A 17,619-nucleotide genomic window follows, 5' to 3' on the forward strand; every position below is an offset into this window, starting at 1 on the left:
ATGTCATTCTATCTTTCATATTTTTGATGATTTTGCACTTTGAACTCTGAACCATCCATGATCCATTCCCTTGACTTGTAAAGGTTATCAATCAAACTTAAGTTTTTAAAAATTAAATTTGTAGTCAAGAATAGTAGTCATATATATATATATATATATACAAAAAACAAAAATTTCCCCGACCCAAGTGACCGAAAATAACGACTACATGTTTTATTCCTCCTTTAGTATAATGCGACATTACAGTTTGGTATCAGTAGTTTTGTATCCTTCTCACAATCACGATTGTTGGTGTAATAAACTTTATTCTTTCTATCCAACATGTTATAGTTTCCACATTTGTGGGTGCTGAAATTTCGACCAATGTCACTCGTAGACTCGTATACCTAATCGAGTTTACTTTTATATCAACAACTACAGACCAAGATTCCCATTTCACGTTGTTGTTTTTTTTTGTTTTTTTTATAAACATTTTTGTTGTTATCGCTAAATCATTAGTAGCTAGAATGCCCCGTACACGGTCTTGAAAAGGAGTCAAATATGTTTTTACCAAAGAAGAAATGTAAGAAACATAACATTTAACAAAATTTTAAAATATATTGACTAACAATTTGACCCAAAAAAAACTATCAAATTTAATAAAATACTTTTATGATTATCATAGTTTTTTTCCTTTTCAACAACTTTATAATACTGTAGTGGCTCAAAGAAACCAGGTCGGAGAAATTGTTCACAAACGAGATAATATACAAATTCAAAATATTTCGATGAAACATTTTTGTCAAAGTTGATGAATAGTTTTGCAGCACATAAAATACAAGATAATTCGTCTGATATTTAGGAAAATAATATTATCGTATGTGAAAATAACAATATAGACAAACCAATATTTGTAGATTAGAACTTCACATAAACTACGAACCAAAGGATTTTAGTAGCTTCACATCAAAGAATAAAAATCTAAGTTTCACAAAGAAACAATTAAATGATTTTTGATTTTGAAAATTTAATAAATAGCCCCACACAACACACTCATCTTCCTTCACAGCCTTAAACGTGGAGCCAAAGAAAGTAAAAACAAAAGGAGAGCAATGGACTCTGTTTCTTCTTCTTCCTTCCTCTCCTCCACATTCTCTCTTCATCACTCTCTTCTTCGCCGCCGATCTTCCTCTCCTACTCTCCTCCGTATCAACTCCGCCGTCGTCGAAGAACGTTCTCCAATCACAAACCCAAGCGACAACAATGATCGTCGTAACAAACCCAAAACACTCCACAACCGAACCAATCACACCTTAGTCTCATCACCACCGAAACTCCGACCAGAAATGACTCTCGCAACAGCTCTCTTCACCACCGTCGAAGATGTAATCAACACGTTCATCGATCCACCTTCACGTCCTTCCGTTGATCCAAAACATGTCCTCTCTGATAACTTCGCTCCTGTCCTCGACGAGCTTCCTCCAACAGACTGTGAAATCATCCACGGCACTCTTCCACTGTCACTTAACGGCGCTTACATCCGTAACGGTCCAAATCCACAGTTTCTCCCTCGTGGTCCTTACCATCTCTTCGACGGCGACGGTATGCTTCACGCCATAAAAATCCACAACGGTAAAGCCACTCTCTGTAGCAGATACGTCAAGACTTATAAATACAACGTCGAGAAACAAACCGGAGCTCCGGTTATGCCTAACGTGTTTTCCGGATTCAACGGTGTAACGGCGTCAGTAGCTCGTGGAGCTTTAACGGCAGCTAGGGTTTTAACCGGACAGTATAATCCGGTTAACGGCATTGGTTTAGCTAATACAAGTCTAGCTTTCTTCAGTAACCGTCTCTTTGCTTTAGGTGAATCTGATTTACCCTACGCCGTCCGATTAACCGAATCAGGAGATATTGAAACGATCGGACGGTACGATTTCGACGGGAAATTAGCGATGAGTATGACAGCTCATCCTAAAACCGATCCAATAACCGGAGAAACTTTCGCTTTCCGGTACGGTCCGGTTCCACCGTTTTTAACATATTTCCGGTTTGATTCCGCCGGGAAAAAACAAAGAGACGTTCCGATATTCTCGATGACGTCTCCGTCGTTTCTCCATGACTTCGCGATCACGAAACGTCACGCGATTTTCGCAGAGATTCAGCTTGGCATGAGGATGAACATGTTGGATTTGGTTCTCGAAGGTGGTTCTCCGGTTGGTACTGATAACGGAAAAACTCCAAGGCTTGGAGTGATTCCTAAGTACGCCGGAGATGAGTCGGAGATGAAATGGTTCGAAGTTCCTGGATTCAATATCATTCACGCTATTAATGCTTGGGATGAAGATGATGGAAACAGCGTCGTTTTGATTGCACCGAATATTATGTCGATTGAACATACTTTAGAGAGGATGGATCTGGTTCATGCTTTGGTGGAGAAGGTGAAGATCGATCTCGTCACCGGGATTGTGAGACGTCATCCGATCTCAGCGAGGAATCTCGATTTCGCTGTGATTAATCCGGCGTTTCTCGGGAGATGTAGCAGGTACGTTTACGCGGCGATTGGAGATCCGATGCCGAAGATCTCCGGTGTGGTGAAGCTTGATGTGTCTAAAGGAGATCGGGATGATTGTACGGTGGCCCGTAGAATGTACGGTTCAGGTTGTTACGGCGGAGAACCGTTTTTCGTAGCTAGGGATCCTGGTAATCCGGAGGCGGAGGAGGATGATGGTTATGTGGTGACGTATGTTCACGATGAAGTGACTGGAGAATCGAAGTTTCTGGTGATGGACGCTAAATCGCCGGAGCTTGAAATCGTCGCCGCCGTGAGGTTGCCGCGAAGGGTTCCGTACGGATTCCATGGGTTATTTGTCAAGGAAAGTGACCTTAATAAGCTTTAACAATATAGGTAACTGCAATAGTTAATAGAATAATTAAGTCTTAATTACGTCCCGTACAACAAATCGCATAGTGTTGTTGCACACTTGCACTTTATACATTAAACTAAAGTACACATAGTTTGGTGGTGGTCGATGTATATAAAACATACCAAAGCTTATGAATATTATTTTTTTCTTTTAAATATGCAGCTTCTGTTATTGGCAATAAATCTTATAAATATTCATTCATTCCGAGAGTTATCAGATCTTAACACAACTCTATTTCTCTATTTCATATTAGTGGAAGATGTAGATAAAAATATGAGAATGCTGAGTTTTAATACTCGAATATGACAATGTGGGCAATGTGTCATGCCAATATTGTTTCTTAAGCATAAAAACTGAATACATTGTTAATAAGATCATGAGACAACTATCAGTCGAAATATGAATGATCAGTTAACGGATAAAGAAAATTAATGCACAGAAAAAGATTTGTGGTTTAGATAAATAAATAGGAACATGAAAAAGATTGTGTTTTAGTGATGGGACCAACGAGACATCATTGTTTTGAGCAAAACATGAGGTATGGATATGGATATGGCCCAACGTCATTTATAGCATATACAACGACCTTTAGAAATGTAACCTCTTAAAACAAATTTAAATCTTTTAATTTTAGTAGTATTAAGAAAACCTTGAAATTATTGTGAATTGGGTGTAGTGGAATCAAAGCAAACGAGTGGCCAAAGCAATAAACGAACGAGAGTGACACTGACATAGATGTAGATTTATCCTTTCGTTTTGAGACCAAAGGGTACAATTATTTACATTTGTTCGAGTATATATATGTCTGTCCAAATTTTGGGATCAAGTTTCACGTGAGATGGGTGAGACTTGATGAAAAAAAAACAATATTGACATTTATGGCAATGAAAACTATTGAGACAGACTCGTTTCGTCACATAATTTTGAATCGATCAGACCAAATGTTTTCTATGGTACTCGAGTCTTAAGAACCAATCGTACCTAAACTATAGATCTATTATCACTAGACCAGTTAAACAAAAAAAAGTTATACGATGCGACTAATAACAAGAATCAATATGTAAATCTTGACCAAACCTATTGAAATAGAGATCATTAGGGTAAACATTTTTATTTGGTAATCAAATTTTCTGAACTGAACTTATTACCACAAGTTAAACATTAGGAGTGGTTTAATCAATCTAAGCATTCGACCAATATGCAAAAATCTAAACCATATATTTTTGAAATATGATCCATAGGAAGATAACGTCTTTGTTCAGGTGATAGTTACTATGATTGCTCTATTTATCTAAATGCCAACCACACACAATGGTCCCCATAGGATTTGACCTCTACAATCTAACATAAGGACATTGTTGATATTAGATATTTTCCAATTTCCATGGTAAATGAAAATGATACTTTTAGCCTCGAATCTTGCAATGAAATGATGTCCAAACACATAATATATTCTTTTCTTTTTTTTTCTTCCTTTTAAGTATGATGATAAGAATTAAGAAGCAAGGAGCAGAAAATGAGCACATACAGGTTTTATTTTCAATCTGGGAATCGATTCTTCTCTCTCAAACCCAAGACACTTGGAGATGAAAAGAGAACTTGGACCAGCTCTGTAAAAGAAAGAATTTGGAGAAATACACAAAAAGGGTAAAGAGGAAGAGAGTGATTGGTAGTTGAACTGAGGTTAAATTAGTAATCATATATAAGTATATGGTATATAGAAAGAATTACATGTCAACTGAAACAAGGAAATTTTTGCTCATGAAGTTTTCCCATTTTTTTCCTTTCTATATTGTGATTCTCATAACCGGAAAATAGAAAAAATTAGGCTGGTGTGGAAGTGACAAAAGCCGTACCAAAAATTTCTCCTACATTTTGAGCATGTGTGAATCAGCGAGCGATGAACTAAGATCTTCTCGAGATTGCGATCTTCGGCTTTGGAGACGCATTTGACTCCTGCGAGGGGAGGACCAGAAGGAACCAGTACTGTCATATTGTATATCCCCTAAGCTATCAGAAGAACAACTATGCATAACGCAGCTACTCGATGAGTACAATGAAGATTCCATGAGCTGGATGCTGCTTCCAAAACTAAATGGCCTACGCGGTGATCCCCGAACTGTTGGACTCAATGGTGTCTTTACCCCTGAAAGAAAATAAGCTCTAAGAATAAATATCTTCCCAAAAAGAAAATTAACGACACAAAGAAAGACAATGTTAAGAACTGAGAACAGAAGAACTGGCCATAACTCAAGATTATGCATATTGAGTTACCTGTACTCATAGGACTCCATCGCTGGAATCTGAAGGGAGACGGGATGTTAAGAACAGACGAAGCTGAGGTGCTATTGTGTCTAAAAAGTGGGAGATATGACTTTCTAAAGAATCTTGGCAAACAATTGCTGACACGTGATAGTGCACAGAGAAGCAGAAGCAGTGACAAGATCAAGATAGATATAAGGGCAATTGGGTTTATCTTCATGCTCAGAGTCTCATAGCTCTTCAGTCCCAATGTAGAAGATAGAGCCTTCCCCGATTCCAGAAGAGCTACTCCAAGTGTCCAAGTTATACTCCCAGACCCAATTATGATTTGCTTATCTGTAATATATAAACCTTCTCGTAACAGGGAGACTATGTATGGCGCTCTAAAGCAGTACTGTTCAATGAAGGGTTGTGGAGAAACACTGGTTCTGGCTACTTGCCAAGCCTTGTCACAAAATTCCCTACCCTTTTCCAATACATCATCAAGGGATGCTTCAGCACTTAAGTTGAAAAAACGGTACACCACGAAGAATCCGGATACAGCATAGAACTGACCATGAGGACGAGGGTAACCATCAGGAAGAGCACAAGGCTGCAAATCACAATCAACTCCATGTTTTGCGTTTGACCATTCAGAGCTATTTACAGCATTTTTTGCAAGTGCGCTGCACTCTCCCCAGTTTGGAGCACCAACGAGCTTGATAGAAACTCCTGACTTTCCTTTTTTACCTCCTTGGACACTGGAAGCACACTGAGAACATATGTACTGTCCATTGTATCCAGAATTTAAGCACGGGTGTTTCATTTCCAATTTTCCTTCAATCAAATCAGATTTGTTGACATTTGGTAGCTTCTTTAAAAGATGAACAACAGACCTATCAAACGCATCATTAAGACCATATCCGGCAAGAGAATATGCACTAAGATGATGGTTAACAGACCCAATTCTGAGATTTAGGTTGGTCTCATTATGCGTCCGCTCCTCATTCTCAAAGGTTACCTGCAATGATGAGCCACCTAAGTCAAGTGCACCAAATGTTGCCTTCTTTGGTAGGGCTCCCAACATACTTGTTTGGTAATTAAGGGCGGTCCATCCAAAATAAGCTTCCTCAGTACCACTGATGATCTTAACCCACTCCCTCCGGCAAGTGAAGGGAGACTTCGCTAGTATAGACCACACATTACCTAAAATCCAGCTTGAATCAGCAGGACGAAGCCTCCGGACGCCTGCTGTTGCGTAAACAAAGAGAGATGTGGTTCTATGAGCATTCTTTGGGATTTGCTTCTCTGCCCACTGAATAAGGGGTTTAATTGCAGTTTTCAGGCCTGTTCTGTTATTGACGAGCTTATCAAACCCAGGCTCTGTCTCCATCCGATCATAAGCACGACCCCTACTCTTTCTAGAAATACCTTCTGTCAAAGATTTCATAACAATGGGGAGACTACTATCTTTCTTGTAGTTTATGGAAGCCTGATAAACATATGCACGAGTCCCAGTACTTCCACAGTCAAACACAACATAATATCTTGATGCTCCCCGTGACCAGTTTGTATAAATATACATGGAGACTATATACACCAGAAAAGCAAACAGAAACAGGCACATAACAATCATAACCGCGCGTATCAATTTACGGCGTGTAGATGGATTGGTCCCATTAGGGACACTCCCCTTTTCCTTGGAAAAACTTGATCCATTTTGTCCCCATGATATAGCTTCCCGAGGAAGAATGGATTCTTCAGGATCAAACCCATGGTACGAAGAAAAATCTTGGAGAGACGCTGAGTGTCTCAAACAATTCTTCCGTCCACCATTCCCAATACTTATTGAATCCGAAACTGAGGTTCCTACATCCGGTGATGATCCAGTAGGCATATATGGAACAGATGATTGTGAACCCGCTGGTAATCGACTTGACGCAGCTGTAAAAAGTTCAGTGATCCTACCAAAAACCATTTCTCTTGCCTACATATACTAACAAACTCAACACAACCTTCTCCGTTGTCTTTACTCAAATGCAGAAGCACAACGAACTCTTCAGATTCTTCATTCTTCTGCAGAAAATGTTAACTACACAAATCAAATCAAATGCATTCAACAATGAATATCGACAATTTATGTCTTCAATCAAAAATCTCGGAAAAGAGCTTGAGTGATTCACAAATCAACAAACACAATGAAAGGAGCGATCTGCAGTTAAATCAACATTGCGATAACAACACAACGACTCAATCATAAAATTGGATAGCTAGGGTACAATACCAGAAACACGCATTGGCATAGAACGAAGACGAAACTTCAGCCACCGTCAAAGCTTCCTCAGCTCTTAGATCTCGTATCTCGCTCTGCGTCTAAGGAGTATAAAAGCACATATACATATATGAGTTAATCAACCAATCGTCGTCTTCGTATAAGAAAAATCGAGAATCTTAAGCAGATCTGATGAGTATCGGGGCTAAAACCACACGACTCAGACCAGAGGAAGACGAAGACGTTGGAGAGAGATCCGTTTTGTGCAGAAAAGACTCTTTCCCTTTTTGTTCTCTGATTTTTATTTTCTCTCTTCAACAGAAAACGTCTTGCTCAATTTTCAATTTCCAGGGGAAATTTAGAATGTTTGAAAACATTTGGGGTGGAAATGTAAATGAAATAAGTTTATTTCTTTCTTAGTAATTTATTTAACAAATCGTCTATTTGTTGGTTAAAAAATGCTAATGGCGCCGATATTAAAATGCTAATGGTGTGTGTCACTCATCCAATTTGTATACCTTTAAGAGATTACCTAAGGCTAAAAACAATTTTAGTTGCCAAAAAGAAAGAATAAAGTTCCACGTTTTTTTGATAACTCGTGTGATTTTTTTGCGAAAAAGTTAAACTAGATTGGGATAAAACCAACTTCTTTTTTGGAATTCGTACATTTGCCACTACTGTTATGTGTTCTTACCAAATAAGACACAGCTTTTTCTTGGATTGCTTTTTCCAACTTTATGATATCCCCCTTTTAACCTAAGACTATATTGTATATCTTGCACTGAATGTTATCTATTGTTAAAAAATTCAAAGGTAAAGATAAAATGTCATCTTCATAGCTAATATATGGTTTAGATATATAACCAATGCGAATTAGATGAGCTTCAAGATTAAAGAGTAATTAACAAGGGAGCAAGTACTTGTGAATCTGTGATTAGTAGTAATCGAAGAAGATATTAATAAGAGATGAAAGTTAACAAAAAGTTATAGCTGTTGTAAAATGGGATCTCGTCTGAATCTTAACTTTTTGGTATCTTTTTAGTCTGCAGATTTCACAGAGGAACTGGGTAATCCAGAAAACAACTGTCCTAGTCTGTTAACTGTCCCATTAAATATCAGAGGCTCTGAGGTTTTTAGACCATGGGGCGCAATCCCAATCCCGGAAACCGCTGTTTTTCGCTCTCTAAACGATGCCCAAGTGACCATATAGAGTCCTAGAATGATGAAGAATCCACCCACAACGCTGCGTAGAGGAAAAGAAACCGAGTTAGAAAATTTTGCAAGTGAAAACTGTGAAATGGAACAAGATGTTGAAAAGTGAAAGTGTTTAATTTTGCAAGTGAAGATTGTGGATGGTTGAAAAAGATTCCAGAAAATGTATCTAACCTTCCGAGATAAATGGGGCTACCGAGAAAGATTCTCGATAGGAAAGCTGATGCAGCGGGTTGAAGAGGATTGTAGAGAGCAACCAAGGCAGGACCAATAATCTTATTGGACCAAGTCAAGAGTCCATAGTTTAGTGCTGATGCGATAACTCCCTAGAGAGAAGAAAAACCAGATGAAATTGTGTCAAATGATTCCACGAGAAACATGTGAGTAGATGAAAAAAAAATCTTGATGTAACTTACTGCATATATAACTGCAAGAACCTCAGATTGTGTTAGCTTCCAATCCAATGGCTCCTTTACCATAAAGAAAGCTGTTGTGCACATTAGTACTGTGCCAAAGAAGTATGATAATGCAGCAACAGAAAGATTTGCCGGATACTTCTTCAAAAGTGGCGCCTGGAGAGTTTCCATTATATCCACATTAAAAGACACATGCACAGAGGTTAGTAGGCTGCAGTTTATGCGTTGGTCTAAACCTAACCATAAGAAACAAAAACAATGAAGAGATTTACCTGAATGGCAAGAAAAGTAGCCATACACATGCAGTTTCCAATCAAGCATAAAACTCCAATGTGCCATTGCTCAAATCCAAGATCGAGAAAACCAGAGACTAACCAACCAGTAGGCTCAGGTTGACCTTTAGCACTGATTTCATTGTTCATCGCAAAGTCTGCATCTTTATCTCCTAACAAGGCCGGACCTCGAAATACAACCATGAAGACAGCACCCATAACACACACAAGTGTGCCTCCAACCTTAGTTTGACCTTCGATTCTCAACAAATTCACTCTTTCTGTACTGCATACCAAGTAGGAGACATCAAAAAACCAAAACTGAAGGCATATCTAAGAAGAGAACCCTTATAAAGAATCATACTCACCCCATCATGACAGCCAAGAGAAAGGTGAAGACCGGGATGGATGGTTGAATGGCAGCAGCATAAGTGGGATTTGTGTATGTAAGACCGATAAGAAATAACAACTGGTTCCCAAATACCCTATCAAAATTGAGAACAAAGCAGAGGTGGCTTTACTGAGATATTTAACCTCTATAAACATGAACACAAGATATTGAGACTGGATAGAGATGATTTCTTACCCTGCTAAGCCCAGAAAGAAGAATGACAAGAGAAGGCTTTTATTCATTGGAGTTCTGATCTTTCTACATACATGAAAGACGAACACTGTTCACTGATTAGATTTTGAAAACTTGAACATTCAAAGTTTGAGAGTGGTCTCGCTTAAACTTGACGCATTACAACCTCCTAAACCATTCTTTCATTTACTGATAGAACTAGACAACCCTAGCTCGAGAAACCAGATCCTATTTATCCCAAAACCCGAAGAAGAGACATGGAACTCAGAGAACATTATCAAAGACATTGTATCTAAATCTACTAACAGTGGAAGTAAACGGAACACAGATCTCAACTTAAGTCTAGGCACATTGCTCCAACTCTGAAATCTAGTTCTTCTATAATGCAGATCACATTGACTTTAAATCCTCAGGAGAACTTCTACAGATTCATCAGAGAAAAACCCAAAAGCAAAATACGAAAATCCATACTAATGGATCAGGCAATTACAAGGGGACTGTGTATAGTTCTCACTTCATATATAAACCCACAAATTGATCATAAAACCAGGAAACCATTGAAACCCATCTCGAGAATTCAGAACTAAAAACAGAGGAAACAAAAACAAGTTGAAAAAGAAGAGACCTTTCGCGGAAGTAAGCAAGAGGAGCGAGAATAGAGAGAGCAAGAAGATCACGGCATACACAGAAGACAAGCTGGTTGACTCCAACATTAAGAGCTACTTTAGTAATCACATGGTATCCACCATTAAAGAGCTGAACAAACGCCATAGCAGTGTGCGCCATCCGAGCGTCTCTCTCCGCCGCCGATCCACTTCCGGTCAGGATCATCGGCGCCGTCATCTTTCCGATTTACTCGGCCCCTCTCTGACTTGTAGTTATAAGTTATTTCTAAAGCAAAGACTAAAAAAGTAAGATCCTTTACTTCGTTAGCAACGAATCTGCTTCTTCTATTTGTCGAGTCCTATAGGTTCTGTGCAAATTTTCATATACAATATCTAGGAGATTTAATTCTCAAATCGATCTACTTTTATTTGAGTCTGTATCATTTTATCAAAATATATTCGTGTATTATTAAATCTGGTTAGGACATCAGGCTCATACTCATAGGCTGCCTAATTTAGGCATTAAAAATTGAATTTTCATAAGTATTTTGAATAAACCATTTGACTCAAATTTTAATTGAAATACGTTAAAATTTGTAAATAAAGTAATCAAACTAGGGCCAGAATAAAATCCGAAAACCGAAAACCGCATCCGACGACTTCAAATCTTCAAAACTGCTCCTCTCTTCTCTCTTTAAAATCTTTCAGAGAGGTAATGTTAATCATCGGTTAGGAATCTCTTCCGGGTTTTCCCGGATCTGTAAATATCTCTCTTTGTAAGATTTAAATAATTTCTGACTCTTTGTCGGATTCTGAATACCGGCTAAGTTCGGTTTTTTGTTTCTCGCTTCTGCGAGATAGATCTCTTCCTTTACGCGGATTGAAGACTCTGTTTTACTTTAAATCTCTGCCAATCTCACCAACATTTCGTGGAGTAATATCTTCATCAATTCCTTATGCCCATAGAGTATGGAGCAAAGAACCAACTACATCAAATTTGGTGTTGTCAATGATGGAGCTTTCCTGGAGTTTGGATATGCTCGAAGATTTTTGAAGCCAATCCTCATTCGACCCAGAGATTCTCGATGTCTTAGCCTTGGGTTTGAGATCACCAGAAGGCCGGAGGTTTTTTATCGCTATTTGGCCGATTGACGGTGGATCATCGGACTTTCAGCGGCGGTCGGTAATTTCAGCGGTGGAGCTCAATGCCTAGACACGTGGCGTAGGATCGTGATACATCGTTGATACATGATGTGGATCGCGACACGTCATCTGCAAGTGTCATTAAATCAATTTGCGTTAATGTTTATCTTTTCTTAGATTGATTTTGGGTCTGGGCCTAACTTGCTGTATTCCTCTATGGACTTGTGTAACTTGCCCATTTGGGATTTAATGAAATAAGCCGACAAAAAAAAAAAAAAAAACTGGAAACTGTAAAACGATATGAATAATCTGGCTCCGAAACCGAACATATAAAGAATTCTCCTATCCAAATTACCGGAACCAAATTCGACTCGAATCAAAAACCGAACGAATATCTGCTAATTCGAAATAAAATTATATATCTAAAAATATTAGTTATATTTAGTTATACTTTATACCCAAAAAATACTAAATAACTAAAATATCTGAGATAATTTTTATATCCGAAATTTTTAAGTTATATTTGTTATAATTATACAATATTTTGCAAAATTAAACTAAATTTTAGTAAAATTAAACAATTTTTTTGTTTTTTCTCTCTCAAAAACTGATCCAAAAACGAATCGAATCCAACACCATCCAAACTGAAACCAAACCGAATAATCATATAATTCAAACGGATAATAAACTCCCTCATCCTGATTATTCGAATCCGAAAGTATTCGAGCTAAATCCGATCCAAAATCCGAGTACACAAGCTTAAATCAAACAATAGAAATAAATAACTAATCACAGTTGCAAATTAGATATTTTTTGAATATAAAGTTTACAAATTGAAATTATAAAGAAACGGAGGGAGTAATTAAAATTAAATTGAGGTATTTCAATAACCAAAAAGCCCATCATTGGGTAAATCTTCACATCGGGACATGGACGGCGAAGGGGAAGGGAGCGGAATACGGCTGAGCAAGAGATTCGCTGGCGGGAAGGTCACCGGCGGTAGCTTAGAAGTCGATTACAAGACCAAATCCGGTACCGCTTGGAGCCACTCTTTCCTGAATCAGAAGCCATGGCATCCTCTTTCTTATCCCAATCAGCGCCGCAAATGGATCGCCGAGCAGACTCATGCCCAACACGATCGAAGAGCGGAAGAGGTGGCTCGCGAGGTAATTCATCGCACATCGTCTCCAATTTCTCGTGATTGTGTTATTGATTCAATTCGTGTTTTCCTTACTCCTTTTTTCGTGGATTTGCAGTTTGCGCAAGAGCAGGAATTTTTCAAGCAAGCAGCTCTTATCTCGAAGAAAGAAAGAGAGAAGGTTAGTTTTTCTGAGTAAGATTAGGGTTTATGTTATTCAGATCTTGTTAGGAGTTCAGTTTCGAGGATAACTTTGTTCACAAGTGCCCTAATGCATCAGATTAGGTTTCTGTAGTCTGGTGATGATAGTTTTGAATTCTTAGGCTGAATTGTAATATCCACTTGTTGCTGACTCTTACCAATCAGAATCCATTTGAGCTATGTCTTAACTCTTTTGATCCTTAGTTAGATGTCAAAACCTATACAATTATTGAAATTTGGTGAAACTAGTGATTTTACTTAGTTTTGTGTTACATGATGTTGATTCCTGAGATTAATGCGCAGATCGAAACGATGAAAGCTGTGAGCTTTATGTATGTTCGTCCACCTGGCTATGATCCTGAAAGTGCCAAAGCAGCAGAATACAAGGATGAGAAACACAAGGGTCAGGGTTCTTCAACTCAGGATCCAGTGGCGGACGACAATGTTGGTTCTAGGTATGTTGACAGAAACAGATATTTGGTTTGACAAATTATTGCTAGGACGATATTAAGTTAAATCCTTGTGGTTGAAATTTGACAATATTCTCTCTTTGACGCAATGTAGACCAGAAGAATCACAAGGTGGGGGAGAACGCACACAGGAAAGGAAGAAACCACGACCCAAAGATGTGTTTGGTCGTGCTCTTCCTACTGAAGAAGAATTTGAGGTTCTTAAAAATGCACCAAGGTATGCCATATTCTTTTTTACTCTTTCAAATATGCTAATTGTTAAGTGCTCCAGTGTCATTGTGAAATTTTGCAACATGCAAATGAAAATTTTCTCATCACATACTATGATTGGAATTGTGCAGGATGGAGACTGGTATTCCTGGGAGAGTAAAGCCATTTGCAGTTGAAGTGCGTAATGTGAAATGTCTGAGATGTGGAAACTTTGGGCACCAAAGCGGTGATCGTGACTGCCCATTAAAGGATGCAGTAATGCCAAATGAAGAACTTCGATTGAAAAGAGATGACCCGTTGACTGCTATCATTGCACATACAGATCCTAGTGAGGTTGGTCTTAATTTCTCTTAATTCTCATCTTTCAGAATCGTTTAGCTGGCTTAGGTTTCAACAACTGAAGTTTGAATGGTTTATGTATCATTAACCTGAAATGCTCTTTAACTTCTTGCAGCCTCTGAAGTGGGAATTAAAACAAAAGCCGGGCTTGAGTCCTCCTCGTGGTGGTTTTGATCCTGATGATCCAAATCAACAAATCGTCGCTGAAGATATATTTGACGAATATGGAGGTGAATATTTTAATTCCTTTAATTCCTTAAAGGTTTTTTTTTTCACAAATCCCATCTCATTTTCTACATACTTATTTCTTTTGATACCTCAGGGTTCCTTGAGGGCAGCATCCCAATAGAAATACTGAAGAGTATGTCGTCGGATAAGAAAAGAAAATCCAAAAAGAACAAAAGGCACAAGAAGCATTCATCTCGGACTGTTGAGGAAACTGATGAATCTTCAACAGGCTCAGAAGATAGTAGAGAGAAGAGGGGATCAAAGAAGCGCAAGAAACTTAAGAAGAAGAGCAAGAAGCAGTATGATTCTGATTCACTCTCCTTTGAAGGTTCAGGCTCTGATAGTTACCGTCTAAGTAGGAGAAGACACACCAAGCATGTAGATCCATCTGCCTCATTAAAATCTGAGGTTTACCATCAAGGAAACAGTCACAGAGAAAAGCATTACTACGACGAGAAGCACCAGAAACGGAAGGAAATCGTGGATAGACCGTCTGCTTCATCCGATGATTCAGATTATTATAGAAGTAACAGTAGTAGAAAGAAAAGATCAGAAGATGATTACAAAAGCCATCACAGGGAGAGAAAGCAAGTGCATAGTAACGATCCTGTTTCAGAGAAAAGTCAGAAACAGCATTATTCGGAGTCTGGAAAGATTCAGAGAGTCGAGAAAGAGCATAGATATGATGAGAGAAGACACAGATACGTCGATATGGAGTCTGAAAATCGTAATAGATCCGAGAAGAAACCGAGATATGATGATCGTGATTCTGAGAAGCATCACAGGAGTGTGAAGGGCAAAGAAAAGCATGTGTATGAAGCATCTGATGATCCTGAAGAGTTTTCTGACAGATACAGAAGCACAAAGAAAACTGAATCTGATTCGGAATCAAACCGTAGAAGTAGAAAGAAGAAGCATGAGTTGTCTTCCGAAGAAGAAGAAGGGGAGTCTCGTAAGCATCGATACAGCACTAATAGAAGGAGAAACTGAGTCTATGCTATGTCAATTGTCCTGGACCAAGAGTTATGGTTCCGGTCTGAATGAGATTGCGAGATAATGTAGTAATGTACGATTGTTTTTTTTTTGGTCTATGTATACTGGGTTTATAAAAGCTTAATGAGTCCATGACTCTTTTTATTATTCGATAAAGCTAAAAAAAAAGATTACGTTCAGGAACAACGAATAAAACGGTGCATTTTAACTGTTACTTTCCCGCCAGGAGTCATTGGAGAGCAAGTGAGAAAATCCATGTCCTTGATTCACCGACGGCTATATCGTATATCTGGATTATCGTCTGTTAATGCTTGGAATTTGCAGATACGAGAAGCGGTTAATAGAAATGATCCGGTGGAATCACTTCTTCTGTTTCGAGAAATGAAGCGCGGAGGATTTGAACCGAACAACTTTACTTTTCCATTTGTGGCGAAGGCGTGTGCTAGGCTCGCTGATGTTGGGTGCTGTGAGATGGTTCATGCACATTTGATAAAGTCTCCGTTTTGGTCTGATGTGTTCGTTGGGACAGCGACGGTTGACATGTTTGTGAAATGTAATTCTGTGGATTATGCCGCCAAGGTGTTTGAGAGAATGCCTGAGAGAGATGCTACCACTTGGAACGCAATGCTGTCTGGTTTCTGTCAGTCGGGTCACACGGATAAGGCGTTTTCTCTATTTCGTGAAATGAGACTCAACGAGATTACACCTGATTCTGTGACTGTTATGACCTTGATTCAATCTGCATCGTTTGAAAAAAGTTTGAAGCTTTTGGAGGCTATGCATGCGGTTGGGATACGTTTAGGTGTAGATGTACAAGTTACAGTTGCCAATACTTGGATTTCTACTTATGGGAAATGTGGTGATTTGGATTCAGCAAAGTTGGTTTTCGAAGCTATTGACAGAGGTGACAGAACTGTTGTGTCTTGGAATTCTATGTTCAAAGCATATTCAGTTTTTGGTGAAGCATTTGATGCTTTTGGTCTTTACTGTTTGATGCTGCGTGAAGAGTTTAAGCCGGATTTGAGTACGTTTATTAACTTGGCTGCATCGTGTCAGAACCCTGAAACACTAACACAAGGAAGATTGATTCATTCTCATGCAATCCATCTCGGTACAGATCAAGATATAGAAGCGATCAATACCTTTATTTCTATGTATTCGAAATCCGAGGATACCTGTTCAGCGAGGCTTTTGTTTGACATAATGACTTCCAGAACATGTGTTTCTTGGACTGTGATGATAAGCGGGTATGCTGAGAAGGGCGACATGGATGAAGCTTTGGCCTTATTTCATGCCATGATCAAATCAGGAGAGAAACCAGATCTAGTTACCTTACTCTCCCTCATTTCAGGTTGTGGAAAATTTGGTTCACTTGAGACTGGAAAATGGATAGATGCTAGAGCAGATATATATGGGTGCAAGAGAGATAATGTCATGATTTGCAATGCTCTTATTGATATGTACTCAAAATGTGGAAGTATACATGAAGCTCGAGACATATTCGATAACACGCCTGAGAAAACTGTTGTCACATGGACTACAATGATAGCTGGATATGCTTTGAACGGTATCTTTCTCGAAGCTTTGAAACTTTTTAGCAAGATGATAGATTTGGATTATAAACCAAACCACATAACATTCCTTGCCGTCCTTCAAGCTTGTGCTCATTCGGGTTCTCTGGAGAAAGGTTGGGAGTATTTCCACATCATGAAACAAGTATACAACATCAGCCCTGGACTAGACCATTACTCTTGTATGGTAGATCTTCTTGGAAGAAAAGGAAAGCTCGAAGAAGCATTAGAACTCATCCGTAACATGTCAGCTAAACCCGATGCTGGCATATGGGGTGCATTGCTAAATGCCTGCAAGATCCACCGTAATGTAAAGATAGCTGAGCAAGCCGCTGAGAGTCTTTTTAACTTAGAACCGCAAATGGCAGCTCCTTATGTAGAAATGGCAAACATATATGCAGCTGCTGGTATGTGGGATGGTTTTGCGAGGATTAGATCAATTATGAAACAGAGGAACATTAAGAAGTATCCAGGTGAAAGCGTGATCCAGGTAAACGGAAAGAATCACAGTTTCACTGTAGGAGAACATGGTCATGTAGAGAATGAAGTCATATACTTTACGCTGAATGGTTTGAGTTTGTTTGCCAAAGATAAACACGTATTGTATAAAGATGTGTACAAAGAACAAAGTTATGAACTTTTCATTTGATGACAATGACTTTTTAGTGGATTTGTTGTTATTACTTTTAGGATATAGTTTTGTGATGGGGAATCTAGTGTTATCAACATGTGTTTGAATAATTAATATTACAAGATATGTAAAAGGAAAAGGTAATTATGATTTGTGGAGGACCAGATTCTTTTGGCATTACTTTATTT

At 38.6% G+C, this 17,619-nt stretch overlaps 5 protein-coding genes across 8 annotated transcripts; 3 read left to right on the plus strand and 2 right to left on the minus strand.

Moving 5' to 3' along the window:
* The first annotated feature begins 875 nt into the window (after positions 1-875).
* On the plus strand, positions 876-3,136 carry NCED4 (nine-cis-epoxycarotenoid dioxygenase 4). Its single transcript, NM_118036.3, has one exon. The coding sequence runs from the start codon at positions 1,092-1,094 to the stop codon at positions 2,877-2,879; it is 1,788 nt and encodes a 595-aa protein (NP_193652.1). The 5' UTR covers positions 876-1,091; the 3' UTR covers positions 2,880-3,136.
* Positions 3,137-4,372: 1,236 nt separating this feature from the next.
* On the minus strand, positions 4,373-7,791 carry AT4G19180 (GDA1/CD39 nucleoside phosphatase family protein). 3 transcript variants are annotated; one of them, NM_118037.7, is made up of 3 exons: positions 7,432-7,741; positions 5,181-7,223; positions 4,373-5,052 (listed from the first exon to the last, which is right to left on the minus strand). In NM_118037.7, the coding sequence occupies exons 2-3, from the start codon at positions 7,123-7,125 to the stop codon at positions 4,775-4,777; spliced, it is 2,223 nt and encodes a 740-aa protein (NP_567579.2). In that variant the 5' UTR covers positions 7,126-7,223; positions 7,432-7,741; the 3' UTR covers positions 4,373-4,774. The 3 variants fall into 3 exon arrangements, with proteins under 3 accessions (NP_567579.2, NP_001329939.1, NP_001329940.1); NM_001341328.1 differs by having other exon boundaries at positions 4,582-5,052; positions 5,181-7,239; positions 7,432-7,791; NM_001341329.1 differs by lacking the exon at positions 7,432-7,741 and having other exon boundaries at positions 4,582-5,052; positions 5,181-7,314.
* A 503-nt stretch (positions 7,792-8,294) lies between these two features.
* UMAMIT2 (nodulin MtN21 /EamA-like transporter family protein) lies at positions 8,295-11,009 on the minus strand. 2 transcript variants are annotated; one of them, NM_118038.5, is made up of 7 exons: positions 10,528-11,009; positions 9,906-9,968; positions 9,688-9,804; positions 9,320-9,605; positions 9,048-9,203; positions 8,806-8,957; positions 8,298-8,662 (listed from the first exon to the last, which is right to left on the minus strand). In NM_118038.5, exons 1-7 carry the CDS (start codon positions 10,743-10,745, stop codon positions 8,458-8,460), a joined length of 1,197 nt encoding a protein of 398 aa, NP_567580.1. In that variant the 5' UTR covers positions 10,746-11,009; the 3' UTR covers positions 8,298-8,457. The 2 variants fall into 2 exon arrangements, with proteins under 2 accessions (NP_001329943.1, NP_567580.1); NM_001341330.1 differs by having other exon boundaries at positions 8,295-8,662; positions 9,906-10,975.
* A 1,447-nt stretch (positions 11,010-12,456) lies between these two features.
* Positions 12,457-15,425, plus strand: AT4G19190 (zinc knuckle (CCHC-type) family protein). The gene is made up of 7 exons (NM_118039.5): positions 12,457-12,816; positions 12,907-12,969; positions 13,293-13,444; positions 13,554-13,676; positions 13,801-14,002; positions 14,124-14,238; positions 14,331-15,425. Exons 1-7 carry the CDS (start codon positions 12,580-12,582, stop codon positions 15,224-15,226), a joined length of 1,788 nt encoding a protein of 595 aa, NP_193654.2. The 5' UTR covers positions 12,457-12,579; the 3' UTR covers positions 15,227-15,425.
* A 59-nt stretch (positions 15,426-15,484) lies between these two features.
* AT4G19191 (Tetratricopeptide repeat (TPR)-like superfamily protein) lies at positions 15,485-17,449 on the plus strand (the record flags this gene model as incomplete). The annotated part of the gene is made up of 1 exon (NM_001125541.1): positions 15,485-17,449. One exon carries the CDS (start codon positions 15,485-15,487, stop codon positions 17,447-17,449), a length of 1,965 nt encoding a protein of 654 aa, NP_001119013.1.
* Positions 17,450-17,619: the final 170 nt, after the last annotated feature.

This window comes from Arabidopsis thaliana, chromosome 4, assembly GCF_000001735.4.
Source record: "Arabidopsis thaliana chromosome 4, partial sequence".
NCBI lineage: Eukaryota > Viridiplantae > Streptophyta > Magnoliopsida > Brassicales > Brassicaceae > Arabidopsis > Arabidopsis thaliana.

What these genes read in the sequence shown, in the direction of transcription:
- NCED4 (NM_118036.3), top strand. Translation starts at nt 1,092, where the DNA reads ATGGACTCTGTTTCTTCTTCTTCCTTCCTCTCCTCCACATTCTCTCTT.
- UMAMIT2 (NM_118038.5), bottom strand. Translation starts at nt 10,745, where the DNA reads ATGACGGCGCCGATGATCCTGACCGGAAGTGGATCGGCGGCGGAGAGA. An exon ending in TTCTTTCTGGGCTTAGCAGG is followed by an intron (nt 9,805 to 9,905) that starts GTAAGAAATCAT and finishes CAATTTTGATAG; the next exon opens with GGTATTTGGGAACCAGTTGT. An exon ending in TTCTTGCAGTTATATATGCA is followed by an intron (nt 8,958 to 9,047) that starts GTAAGTTACATC and finishes TCTTCTCTCTAG; the next exon opens with GGAGTTATCGCATCAGCACT.
- AT4G19190 (NM_118039.5), top strand. Translation starts at nt 12,580, where the DNA reads ATGGACGGCGAAGGGGAAGGGAGCGGAATACGGCTGAGCAAGAGATTC. An exon ending in CGGAAGAGGTGGCTCGCGAG is followed by an intron (nt 12,817 to 12,906) that starts GTAATTCATCGC and finishes GTGGATTTGCAG; the next exon opens with TTTGCGCAAGAGCAGGAATT. An exon ending in CACATACAGATCCTAGTGAG is followed by an intron (nt 14,003 to 14,123) that starts GTTGGTCTTAAT and finishes AACTTCTTGCAG; the next exon opens with CCTCTGAAGTGGGAATTAAA.
- AT4G19180 (NM_118037.7), bottom strand. Translation starts at nt 7,125, where the DNA reads ATGGTTTTTGGTAGGATCACTGAACTTTTTACAGCTGCGTCAAGTCGA. An exon ending in ATGGAGTCCTATGAGTACAG is followed by an intron (nt 5,053 to 5,180) that starts GTAACTCAATAT and finishes ATTTTCTTTCAG; the next exon opens with GGGTAAAGACACCATTGAGT.